Source organism: Haliaeetus leucocephalus, unplaced genomic scaffold, assembly GCF_000737465.1.
Source record: "Haliaeetus leucocephalus isolate CR32 unplaced genomic scaffold, Haliaeetus_leucocephalus-4.0 Scaffold668, whole genome shotgun sequence".
NCBI classification, from domain to species: Eukaryota; Metazoa; Chordata; class Aves; order Accipitriformes; family Accipitridae; genus Haliaeetus; species Haliaeetus leucocephalus.
In genome coordinates, this window is record NW_010973104.1 from 5,667,463 (window position 1) to 5,680,972 (window position 13,510).

General features: G+C 40.8%; 1 protein-coding gene across 1 annotated transcript in view; it reads left to right on the plus strand.

Annotated features, from left to right (window-relative positions):
• PKD1L2 (polycystic kidney disease 1-like 2) overlaps nt 1-13,510 on the plus strand; it is a 42,207-nt gene that overhangs the window by 25,633 nt on the left and 3,064 nt on the right. The window contains exons 27-40 of the mRNA XM_010579722.1: nt 78-224; nt 735-934; nt 1,086-1,303; nt 1,847-2,063; nt 3,057-3,270; nt 4,062-4,290; nt 4,747-4,843; nt 6,254-6,394; nt 7,099-7,284; nt 8,141-8,468; nt 8,966-9,099; nt 9,977-10,104; nt 10,430-10,590; nt 12,270-12,480. Of these exons, the coding sequence (XP_010578024.1) occupies nt 78-224; nt 735-934; nt 1,086-1,303; nt 1,847-2,063; nt 3,057-3,270; nt 4,062-4,290; nt 4,747-4,843; nt 6,254-6,394; nt 7,099-7,284; nt 8,141-8,468; nt 8,966-9,099; nt 9,977-10,104; nt 10,430-10,590; nt 12,270-12,480 (2,611 nt within the window). The remainder of the gene's footprint in view (nt 1-77; nt 225-734; nt 935-1,085; nt 1,304-1,846; nt 2,064-3,056; nt 3,271-4,061; nt 4,291-4,746; nt 4,844-6,253; nt 6,395-7,098; nt 7,285-8,140; nt 8,469-8,965; nt 9,100-9,976; nt 10,105-10,429; nt 10,591-12,269; nt 12,481-13,510) is intronic.

A 13,510-nucleotide genomic window follows, 5' to 3' on the forward strand; every position in this document is an offset into this window, starting at 1 on the left:
CCTCCATAGTCTTGTCGAGTCCTGAATTTCATATCACTCAGTTACATGTGAATGTGCCCTGTATGTTTTTCCGACAGGTATGTGAATCGAGTATTGGTCCATGATCTGGCGTGGGATCAGAAATGGTACTTCCTCTGTAACTCTTGGCTAGCCATTGATATTGGAGAATGTGTCCTAGATAAAGTGTTCCCAGTAGCTACAGAACAGGACATGAAGCAGTTCAGGTACCTTCTATTTTATGGACTTTTTTACTCGATAGCAATCAGTCTAGAAAAGCAACTACGCAAAAAAGATCAAACGCCTACACAAAAATGAAAACAAGGGAGGTCCTTCTATTGCCCTCAAAGGGCTCTGAACAAGGAAAAGAAGAAGGATGGTTAAGTAAGTCTAATCGTTACCCTAACAGTAATACCACACTGGAAATACTGGTATTAAAGAAGGATAGCCTGACAAGACCTACAGAAACCCAAGCATCTTCTCTTATGTGTAATTTCCCTAACAATTTATACAGAAACTGCTTATGATTAGCTTTCTCTCCATGGTGTGGCCAGAAGGAAAGGACATAAGTAGCTATGACCATTCCATGCAAATCAAGCCATGATATTTGGTAATTTTTCACAGTTATTTGCTCTGATAGTGCCTAGAAGCATGAACAGGTCAGGACCCTGAACTACAGCTTTATTCTTCCCTTTCCTTTCTAAGTATCCATTTGATTCCCCTCTTCTCCTTCCCAGCAATCTGTTTTTCATGAAGACCTCCAAGGGTTTCCAGGATGGGCACATCTGGTACTCGGTTTTCAGCCGCTCCCCACGAAGCTCCTTCACACGAGCCCAGCGCGTGTCATGTTGCTTCTCACTGCTTCTCTGCACCATGCTGACCAGCATCATGTTTTGGGGAGTGCCAAAGGATCCAGCTGAGCAGAAAATGGATTTGGGTAACAATCCTCACCATTGCTTGGGCAGGGAAATAGAGAGACAGCAGAATGTAGAAGCAGGGCGGTTGAACAAATAGGCTTTTTCACAAGAGAGAGATCTGATTGTTGCTGGGGTTATTTTTTACTCCTCCCTTCTGTTTGATCTTGACAGGTAAGATTGAGTTCACATGGCAAGAAGTGATGATTGGCTTTGAGAGCTCCCTCCTCATGTTCCCCATCAACCTGATCATTGTGCAGATCTTCAGGAACATACGATCCCGGCCAGCCACGCAAGGGAGAGAGCAGAAGCCGGGAAAGAATGGTCGAGTGTCCCCAAGCCTACCTCCCACCCCGCAGGTCACCCAGGCTGTCTCACTCACTCCGGAGGCAGTGGTAAAGGCAAGTCCCTGTGGCTGCTCCCCACTGCCCTCTGCTGCCATGCACTACCCGACATTCCCAGTTTAACAGCAAAAACCTTCCCGGTCAGATGCCCTTCAGCTTGTCTGAAGCGAAAAGCCAGTTACACACTGGTGCAAAGCTCTCATTTACCCATCTACATGGAATCCCCGACTTCATTAAGATCTGCCTGTGTACATCCCAGCCCTAGCACGACTATTATGTGCGACCAAAATCACCGCGTTCATGGGTTAAAGCAAACATTAAGCAAGACAGTGAAAATAAAAGGTATCATAGACCCCATCTTCCTCAGCTTAGGTCCTCAGGCAGGTAAGCTGTATTTTTGAATCCTGAAAGCTGTCTTGCTGAACTCATTGAAATCTGCCTGTCACATCCAGCACTGTAGGATGTGCTATCCCTATCTGTTCAGGAGATTTTAGCAATTGGTGCAGCTCCCAGCCAGTGGTGCCTTCAGATCACATCAGCTTAAGTCAACTGCAGCTAGAGTCACTGCTGTGCTGCTGCTGTCTTTTCTAGGACATAAGAAGAATTGCCAACTCACTCTTTAAAGCCCTGAAGACTCCATCTCTCACTTCAGTATCAGATCTTGGAAAATCAACTAACATCAACACACTTTTGGCATTGGTTGAGGACATAATTTGCCAGCAGAACAGAGATGGGCAAGAGTTTTATGATGAGAGCAAGAAGAAGGATGACCCTATAATTGTCACACTAGGTGCTATGGATATACAAGGTAAACAACACAATGTGATATGCCTACTGAAACCTTTGTAGTGAAAATGTTGGTAACGCTGGATGTGATGACCCAAGTTCTTCTTACATTCTGACTTAAAGGCAGTTACAGAATCAGAGAATCGTTAAGGTTGGAAGGGATCTCTGGAGATTGTCTAGTCCACCACCCTGCTCAGAGCAGGGTCAGCTGGAGCAGGTTGCCCAGGATCACGTCCAGTCAGATGTTGAATATCTCCAAGGGTGGAGACTCCACAAATTCTCTGAGCAACCTGTTCCAGTGTCCGACAGCCCTCACAATACAGAAGTTTTTCCTTACGTTCAGACAGAATTTCCCATGCTTTAATTTGTGCCCATTGCCTCTTGTCCTTTCACTGTGCACCACTGAGCACCCAACTGAGTAAAGACATTGTGAAATCTCTATTTTTTATGCTGTAGAATTAAATGTTAGCTACCAGCCTGGCTTGGGAGCAGGATCAGTATCTAATAGCATAAAGGCTCACAAATATCAGTTGTTTCAGTCTTTTTGTCCTGTCCTTTTTTTCTTCTTGGCCTTGTGCTGCTGTTCCTTTCAGTCTGACTCTTAATTTCGGCATTTATTTATTTCCAATTAAATGAGAATATATGAGTAAACAATGCCACTGATTTCATTAAGACTCACATTCGGCTTTTCTGATGAGTGTACCAAGCTACTAATTGCACAGGTAAACTATGAATAAATTAACACTTGATCTTATCTGACTTCTCTATTAAGATTTTAGGATCTCTGTCTAACTAAGTTGCCTTCTGGCAACAATTCCAGCCCATTCCAGCAGAAGAGCATTAAGCCCTAGTACTAAAGCTGCTTTTACATGTCCCTTCAAATGTTACTCTTTACTTTGTCGTATTCACAATCTTGAGCTCCAGTTCTGCTGCCCTTTGTGCTGAACAGTATTTTAATCTAGGAATAGCTATGCTGATTTTATTCAAAAATAAATAAATAATTCTTTGCCTGCAGAAAAAACAAGAAGCCCAACTCCAGAGAAAGGAACATGTAAGCGACTGAAATACAGTGATTACAATCGCTGCTTGTACATGCAACTCCAGCATGTAGAGATGGAACTGGAATTACTGGGGCCCCATACATTTCAGATGCCTCAGAGTTACACACAAGCTGTTCGTCAGGTTCAGCATATGAAGAACCTCCTGGAGAACAGGATCTGCTCATCAGCGTCCATCAGTGAGAGGTAACCTAGTTCTCCTCTCATTCTAAGTAAATTCAGTTCATGAATTCAAAACTGGTCAGGATGATGGACCCCAAATAGTTACTGCTTAATATGTGCTAGATAACCATTATTATAGCTGTAGAAACACATTTTACTATTATACTATTGTAGGAGCAACAAAGAAATTTCAATGCACTGTGAACGGCACACAAAAGCAATAATGATAGATTATCAGTCTGTCATTTTTGCCTCCAAAATTGAATGTTACAATACAATGCCACATGATAGTAAAGGGCTGGGATAATCACTGAGCTCCAAAGTCTCAGAAGTCTCTTCAAATGTATGGATAAAGAAAAATTAATAAGCAGACAAATATTTCAGTGAAATATGATAATTAAGTTGGAAGTATTGAAAACAATAGCACTAATTATCTCTCTGGCCTCACAAGATCTTGAGGCTTTGATCTTAAGAGATGTATCCAGCAGCTAAAATGCACTCGTGGTTTTATTTGTCAGTATTTCTACTGGAGGTTCAATTATGCATGAACTGAGGAGTAAATAAACCCATCATACTTGTTTTGATTTTAGCTGATCTCTGCACACTTCCTCATATTTTTGCTCACTGTACTTTTTGCTGTCCATATATCCTATATAGGTGCATTAGTTAGAAGAATTTGGAATATTTTGATTGAGATTTTAAATCATAAGATGTTGCCTATCCCCACTGAACCTGAAGGCTGTGATTTTGGCTTCTGTTCCACTGCAGACTGATTTTTTCTCTTCTTGTTGACTCTCAAGGTGGTCCCTTACTCCAAGCTTCTCCTGTGATGGCAAAAAAAGTTCTTCCAAAGGGCTGCCCTGGTGGTTTGTGTTCATTGCTTGGTTCCTTGTTGCAGTCACCAGTGGTGTATCTGGGTTCTTTACCATGCTCTATGGGCTGCATTACGGCAAGGAGAACTCCATCAAGTGGCTGATCTCCATGGCCATCTCCTTCTTGGAAAGTCTTTTCATCACACAGCCCTTAAAGGTGAGATCCTCAGAAATACAACCACTGGCCAATATCAACTTATTCTACTATCATTTCTGGAAGACAATGTAATGTGTTCTAAAGAATCACAGGATTTAACAAGTAAAATGAGAAGTCTTTGCCCTTAAAACAAGAGCTAGCAGGTGGTTTACAGAGTTCTGTTGTCTTTTGCTGACATTAACTCCATTAGTTTCATCTTCCTTGTTTTGTGAGAGTTTAATAATAGGTGATGAGGTTTCTGACCAGGGAAGATGTGTCATATGGCAAAATCAGTTTAGCTGGATGGACCCCAGCACTGCACTGTTCTCTTGTTTATGAGCTTCAGCTGCATGAGTTCAACAAAGCCAAAGCCCAGTTGTTCTCTTGCAGTGTCTGGATCCAAAGGGACCCAGGTCAAAGCCTGAGCTTGTTTATATGAAATGGGTATATGGTGTGTCTATAGCTAATTCTTTCCAGGTGCTGGGATTTGCTGCTTTTTTTGCTCTGGTTCTGAAGAAGGTGGAACATGAGGATGAAGAAAACACAGCTATTGATGGGCCTTTATCTGCACCAGGTAACTGCCCATAAAGTAAGAAATTATTAAAGAAAGTGAAGTGTTCTCCAAGCCTTTGGAGTGCTTTATGCACAAATATGTGACTCAGCTGAGAACTTCACTGGTTATCTTTATATACCTGAATCTTAGCTGACAAGGTTAGCAGAAATCACTAAATCCACAGGTGCTGTGACTATGTGCCTACCCATTAGCATTCCCAAGACCAAGGTGGAAGTAGAAACAAACCGAAATAACTGATTTTGTGCCACTTGGAGAAAATATAATGGCCACTGTATGTTTAGGTTGGATAAATCTTGCAGAACGCTTAATGAAAGAGACCACAAGGTCAAAAAGATATAACAGAAGAAGTTCTGGATCAAAAGAATAATGTCTCCTTTTTTATCTTTTTACCACTGCAAAGATATATACATGCACAATCTCCCCTAGCCCTGTTGTAAGATTGCCCCTGTTACTGGAGGATCTACTTGCTGCCAGGATACTGATATTTGGCTCCTTCCTTCCCTCCATCCCTGGCTTGCCTATGTCAGGCAAAAAGAAGTATTCTCCTATATTGATTCATACTAGATCAAGAATTGTACAAGTGGATAGTGAATGACTTTTCAGTACATCAACATTCAAGGAACATCTAGAAAAGAAAATAATGAAGTGTGGCAAACTGACTGAAGCCATTGTAATCAAAATTAATGGATCAGTGCTATTAGTGTGCAGTAACCATGCTTAAATATTTTAGCTCTCACGTCAGACATAAGAAAAATCAACTATACAAGCAGGCTTGTTTTAGCTCTGTGCAGACATCTCAGTATTCATGGCATGGCGTGCAACAAAACCTGTAACTATTCCAAAACCTAGCAAAAATAAACACGTGACCCACTGCAAAATGCACTCTTCATCTGGATTGGTAGATCTTTATCTGATAAGCATATCTAAAACTCTCTCTCAAGGAAATTTCCCGCCTCCTTTAAGTCTTATATGAAAGTTCTCAGTTCACATACTTTTCCACAACCACAATTATCTGTATTACTCCCATAAACCAACCAGCAGCTTCTGTAATCACAATCATGTCTAAAAGAAGCTGACACCAGCAGACAGGAGTCCTAGGGCACAGCAAAGAATCCTGATCTACAGCTTCCTTCCTAATCAGCCTCAGGTTCTGAATACACCACCTTCTGAGATGCTCAGCCTAGAGAGAGACACCTGGACAACACCTGGTCCTAAACCTAACACACTGTGTTTGTGAGCTCCTTCCCTCCCCACTATGTGCCTTACTATACTAATTGTTTAAATCACATCCCCTGTCTTCCTAAGGGAAAGCATTAAATAGAAATGTTTCCTTATAAAGTCCAAAGAAACAAAAAGTAGGATATAGATGATCTGTTGACTAATTCCAGGGTTTACTGCTCTCACTCACAGGTGATTCAAATCCTCTCTTTGGAGCCCGACGGGACAGTAGAAGCAATATTTACCAGCCACCTCCTGCTGCTGATGTGGAGAAAATGAAAATCAGTTGCATGAAGGAGCAGAAAGCATTTGCCCTCATCAGAGAAATCCTGGGTATTATCCATATGTAGATTATCTTGTTTTATTCAGTAGTATTCATCAGTATTTTTACATCAGTGACAATATTGTTCTCTTGGGTGAAAAAGTTCTGGCATATCTTTAGCTTTCTGCCAGCCATTACGGTGTAGAGACAGGCTGTTCAGTGGCAGTTGGAGCTGAAAGGAGGTGGGAATGTTAGCTGGAGATAAAAGTGTGGCTAAGACTTGATTTTATGGTAAAGAAACACATTACAGACACGAGAGGTTAAAGTTAGAAAGGGTAAAAGGAGGAGGTCAACAGGCAAATGAAGTTGAAATCAAAAGAACAGATGGAGGCCATCATTCTAAAAGCAGATGGTATCTATAGATAATGATTTATACCCCAGTTTTATTTCCTCTAAAAGCAATGGAAAAAATTACCTCAATTTCACTTGGAACAAAGTTAGACTACTTGTTTTATTTAGAGCTGTCACGACTATTGGTGTTCAGCCAGCCTTCCCACTTATTTTCTCCACAGCCACTTGTATTCCAAATGTGATATGCTTAAACTGCAGCACATTGAAGTAGCTTGTGTAAATTCATTAGCACTGGTCAGTCAGAGTCTAGTAAAGCATCTCCTTAACCTACTAAGTGATGACAGCAGTAATCATTCATGCAATCTGTTTTGAATAGCAGTGTTAATTCTGAGTTCAAGTGCTGTCTCTTCTTGGTTTTTTCCAGCCTATCTGGGATTTTTATGGATGCTGTTACTGGTTGCCTATGGGCAGAGAGATCCCAATTCCTACTACTTAAACAAACACATTGAGAACAGCTTTACAGATGGATTCCGCGATGTTTACAGTTACCAGGATTTTTTCACGTGGGCAAACACTACCTTAGTCAAAAATCTTTATGGATCATATAAAGGTGCAGAGTCACACTGTTTCACTTCAGCTTGCCAGATTCTGAAACATTATCTTTTATACATATCCCTAACCTGCATATGCATATTTGACTGGAGAAAAACTGTGAGTGTAAAAGGCTAGTATGGATTCTTATAATACGAATACTAGTGGATAACAAAACCCCCACAGCTTGACCCCGAGTTTAATGTGCCCTGATATTTTCCTTATATTTAATATAAACCAAAAGTTCTGCACTGTAATGTTACATTTTTCACATTTTACATTACTTAATTCAGACATATGCCTCAGTTTTACATGAGTGAGTTTCTGGAATTCAAAAAAAGAATAGCAGATAGGTGGCACTATAAAGCTTCTCCTGAGGAGAGCTCTGTTTCCGTCATGACTTAGGTCAACGCAAAGGCTAATTATGCAATATCACCATGTTTCTATCTAGCCATATCCAGTAATAAATACGACCCATTTCCCAGCTCACATTTAAGACTAAACTAAAATGTTGAAATACATTAGCAGACTTGTTAATTGGACATGACAGGCACTGACCAACTGTGGCCAAATGAACACCGCATACAGCTACTCTGCTGTGTGACTTGCTTCAAGTCACTTTTCTCCTCCAGGCCTCAGTTTCCTTCTGTATAAAATACAGATAGGTAGTGATGCTGAACTCTGTTATCTAAGAACTCAGTTCAAATCGACATGAAGGCTTTCTTTTCATGGCTATTTTGCTTACAGTGTTTTTGAGAAAAGAATCTGTAGCAAAATATTAATGCATCAGTGAATCATAAATGAAATGAAATGAGGAAATATTATTACTAGTTCTGTCATATTGCCAGTGCTGCTCTTTTCCATCTCCTGTTTAGGATTCATTACAGATGGCAATTCCAAGCTGGTGGGTGGTGCTCGAATTCGCCAAATAAGAGTGAAAGGAAACACCTGCCCTATTTCTCCCAAACTCCAGCGTGCGGTTCAGGAATGCCACGCTCCATATTCCCTGCAAACAGAAGACACATCAGTTTATGGGGAACACTGGAATACTTCAGTCTTTGATAACTCCTCTGACTTGAGCTTAGCATGGCAGTATCAGAGTCAGTCCAAACTGAGAGGGCACGCCAGCTGGGGCAAACTTGCCATCTACAGGGGAGGGGGATATGTGATTCACCTGGGAACTGATCCTAAGAATGCCTCCAGGTACCACTTGTATTCTTGTAAATTATTAGTGTGGCGTCAGTGATGCTCTTTACCCAATTTAAGATTCATTTTAGATTGCATCCCAAGTTTTCCTGCTGTGCATTGTGCTGAATATTGTAGATGTTACTGTGGTGCCATTGTTGTAGTTTATGTTCCTATCATCTTGCTCCATGCTAGCTAACAACCAGGATCCAAAATTAGAACCTTTTTCTTCTAACATATATGAAGTAAATGATCAGATACCTGAGGCATCTCAGGTTTAGCACTGGTCAATATCTGGTATCTGCTTCTCCAGAGCAGCCAAAAAAGAAACTTACCACCTAGACTAATAGTACAAATATCCCCTACACCCAGACTTGACAGACCAGATGTCTTCTTGAACATCTTACCTCTGGTTTACTCTTTCTCTCTGATAATATCCAAACACTCCTATGCTCCATGTGATACTCTTATCTTTCATGTATGAATTAGATCACTGGCTATATATTTTTTGGCAGAATTCTCCAGTACCTTTTCAACAACGTCTGGCTAGACACCTTCACAAGAGCAGTGTTTGTTGAATTTACAGTCTACAATGCCAATGTGAACCTGTTCTGCATTATAAGCCTGATGTTTGAAACCAATGCTTTAGGTGAGAACCCTTTTTAAGTTACACATTTCTGAAGACAGCATGCAGTGTACCTACAGAGGGTAGATTTACATGCTGTCAATGTTTACCTAGTTCTTTAGTCAGTAAACATAAGTGTTTTAATAAATCTAATCATGACAGAATCAATGCAAAATTTATAAACCATTTAGGAAAAATGTTGCATCACAGTAACACAGACCATGTTTGCTTATGCTGTAGTCATCTGCTGATGAAGAAAACATGGTAGTGAAACTTAATCTCCAGAATTTACACAACAGGAACACGAAAAATTATGTTTCCTAATCATTTCAGCTAATCAATACAATATTAAGACAAAAAGTACAAATAACAGAGTCTGTCTTTTTTGTTCCAGAAGACTTCTAATATACAGCCATGTAGTCATATAATACATAATCTGGACACAACAAAGAAAATAGTGTAACTAGATTCTGGATTGAAGGCCATAGAAAAACATTTAATCTGAGCAGTAGCCTCCCTCAGGTCTGTCCTAGTATTGGAAAATACCCAAACCAGACCACCAAACTGAACTCTTTTTCTTCTCAGAATGAGATTCAGATTTACATCTCCAGGTCCTCCTGCTACATTTCTGCATTTATAGTCCAATCCAAACTCAGCCCTGCTGGGATTAATATCATACTATCATACAAGAGAGCACTAGCACTCTAAAAGCCATCAGCTGCCTGAAATTCCTATTTGAGGAAAATTTCAAAGAACACTTGTAAGACTACTCACATTGGATTCAGTCTCACATTGGTGTGAATGCACGTACAGAAGTCTTACTGGTTAACTAAATTGTTTGAATGAAAACAGAAAGATATAATTATTAGAGCACTAAAGGTGAACATTGTTTGTTTTTTAGGGGCCTTCTTCACAAGCGCAGAGCTGCAAAGTGTCCGGCTTTACCCATATACCAACAGTCTCCACATCTTTGTCGTTGCAGCTGAAGTAATTTATTTCCTCTTTATTGTGTACTACATGATAGTACAGGTGAGACCCAACGGAAAGTTCAGCTGACAGCATCACCTTGTGTCTGGTTTTGATTTAGGACTGTACTTGATTTCGGTAGTGCTGCTGCTGGCTTGCACCAATGAAAGATTGAATCAGATACTATATCTGTATTAAGTAATATGAAGGTGACATTTTATTTGACTGGGATACTTCTTTTGAGAAAGATAATGAGATATTAGTGCACGATGTAGTTTTATCAATGTGCAGTAGTCTGCTTTATTGCGGAGAGGCTAGGTCTAATCTTTAGAGGAGTATTGTATGATACAGAGTCAGGAGACAAACAGTAAAACTCCTCCTTTCACAGGGAAAACTGATGAAGACTCTGAGATGGAGATACTTCCACAGCAAGTGGAATCTCCTGGAGATAGCCATTATATTGATTAGCTGGAGTGCCCTGTCAGTGTTTGTGAAGCGGACAATCCTTGGGACCCAAGACATCAGCTACTACCAGGAACACAAAGAAGAGTAAGTACTCATGCTACTTAGTGCATCCTTTGTTGGTGCTACTTATGCAGACACATATCCATTTTTCCTCTTTCCAGACAGCAGCTTGTCTGTGATAGATAATGCTACCCTATATAGCTATATTCATGAAGCATGTAAGTATTTCAGGGCCTAGATGTGTGTCAGCAATAGGATTTTCCTCTGATATTGTTCTAATAAAATCCAGCAGACTTAAGCACCAAGTTCCCTAGCCTAGCTGCTAGTTCCCTATCTGCATCACCCTCTTCTGAATCAACAAGCCTTTCTGCTACAGGACATCCATCCAGATAGTACATAATCTGCCTCATTCTTTGTTGTAAAAAGCCATTGGTTAGAGGACAATAATGGCTTATTTTATACAGAATGGAAAATGATACATCTGTTAAAAAATGGTCACACAGGAAACAGGTCATAGAATCACAGAATAATTTGGGAAGGAAAGGACCTCTGGAGGTCTCTGCTCCAACCTCCTGCTTTGGTGTTAGATCAGGTTGCTCCGGGCCTTGTTTGGCTGAATTTTGAGTATCCCTGAGGACAGAGGTCCCACAGCCTCCCTGGACCTTTGTTCCAGTGCTGAACCACTCTCACTGTGGGAGAAAAAATGGAGTTTTTTTCATGTCCAGCTGGAATTCCTCTTGCTGCAGCCTGTGGCTGTTGTCTCTTGTCCCTTCATTGTGCACCTCCAGGAAGTGTCTTTCTACATCCTCTCTATAACCACCGACCAGGTAGTTGGAGACAGCAATCAGAGGCCTCCTTAGCTTTCTTTTCTCCAGGCTGAAGAAACTCAGCTCCTACATCCTTCTCTCATATATCCTGCACCCTGACTCCCAACCATCCCAGTGGCCCTCTACTGGACTCAATGCCCTCCTTGCACTGGGAAGCCCCAAACTGGACTCAGTATTCCAGATGCAACCTCGCAAGTGCTGAATGAGAGGAAAGAACAAATACTTCCTTTAATCTGACAGCTACATACTTGCTAATGCAGCATGCATATATCGTGTAGGTATATGCCATGTGCTATATCAGCATACACAATTTATAAAAGCTTTTTGTCATCACCTCTGTTGTAAACAAAATTGTAAGTACAAACAATGTGCTACCTTTATAAATGGTAAATATAAGTATTACCAAATTTTTTTCAGCTAACCTTAAGACTTGACTTGACTTGACTCAGTCAGATCACAGTTCTGACCTCCAACCTTTTACTTCATTCCTTACAGTACCTTCTCACACAGCCTGTTGGAAATTAGGTCATCCTGTCACAGCTAGTGCATCCTGCTAGCTGTACAGCACCAGTAACCCCATCCTCTCAGCTACACATGCATAGAAGGACCTGTCTTCCTTCCTGAGTGTCAGAATTTGATAGTAAGTTTGCATTAGCTGCCTTTAAACTGTGACTTGCTAAAAATGAGCAGCCTTTGTGCTACAGCCTAGACCCTCTCTCAGCTCTAGCTAATGCTGATAAAAAAACTGTCATGTACAACTGAGCTTTTTGTGTGCACACAGCCGGAAGAACAGGTGGGAACATTCAAGCAAGAACTCAAGTTAGCTCTCCATTGAAAACAAGGACAGAGTGACTGGCTTTTCCAGCATACTCATTTATGCACTTCAGAGGCTTCTGGGTGCACGGTCTATTACATCTTCTCTTTTTTTTCTAACAGCTGTGTGAGCTTTAATGAAACAGCAAGAGCTGATGCAGTTCTTGGCTACCTGATTGCATTCCTAGTGCTTCTCTCCACAGTGAAACTGTGGCATCTCCTAAGGCTCAACCCTAAACTAAACATGATCACTTCAACTCTCAGGAGGGCATGGGGTGATATCTCTGGATTCATCATTGTTATTGCAATCATGTTCCTCGCCTATTCCATTGCTGTGAGTACCACTGCAGTTTCTGTTGTCTTCAGTCTGCATCCAGGTACAGTCAGGTTAAATGAATTATTTCTGAATGCTGAAAGCAACATAGCTTTGAAATATAAAACTGAAAAAAGCTGCCTATCTGAATCTTAGGTTAGCAGCTTGGAGCCCGATTCTTCAGTATAAGTGAAAGAGAAGTTAAAATATCCACTTGTCTGTTCTTTGCAAACTGAAATCTAGTAAAAAATCAAATGCTGAGATGAAAAAATGCATTCTCTGTGTGTAACAGGTGTGACAAAGAACAAAATACAGGAAAAATAATTTTCTGGATAAAGCTTAAATTGGGGAGAGTGCAGCAAAGGCCATTTTCTGTTTGGCTAGTTTTTAAGTGGGAAATAATTATTTTTCTGCCTATTATAGGAATACTTATTATGCAAATAAAATTATATTTTCATTCTAATGAGATTAAAGAATTATTGGACTGCAACTTTTTATTTACTGTTTTAGCTGAAATGCTTTGTGTAAATCTTCTGGCAGAGTAATGCAGGAAATTCAGCACATCTCAATTGCAAAATCACCGAAGAAGTGGAAACCATCTGAGCCAAATCCAAACCATACTGTAAAGGGCAGTCCTGTGATAAATGGGACCTGCTGCAGTCTCATGCTGCTGGATTTCACAGTCCTCATCTTTCCCTTCCTCCAGCACTGACACTCTAGCAAATGAGTAGCTTTAGGCACTGGTACAGCCACAAACTTAACAGGCAAAATAAGTGATGAGATGAGTTCCATGACCCAGCCTGCTGTCACATCATGCAAGTGCTGGAGTTGTGAAAGAAAGAGGCAGGAATATGCATGTAGGGATGGAGGAAAAGGTGAGACTGCAGCAGCCCCCATTTAAATCAGACACAGTATGCCCACAAGATATAAATGAAGAAAATAGCCCCTGTCGTGGTTTACCCCCAGCCAGCAACTAAGCACCACGCAGCCGCTCACTCACTCCCCCCCCATCCAGTGAGATGGGGGAGAAAATCGGGAAAAGAAGTAAAAC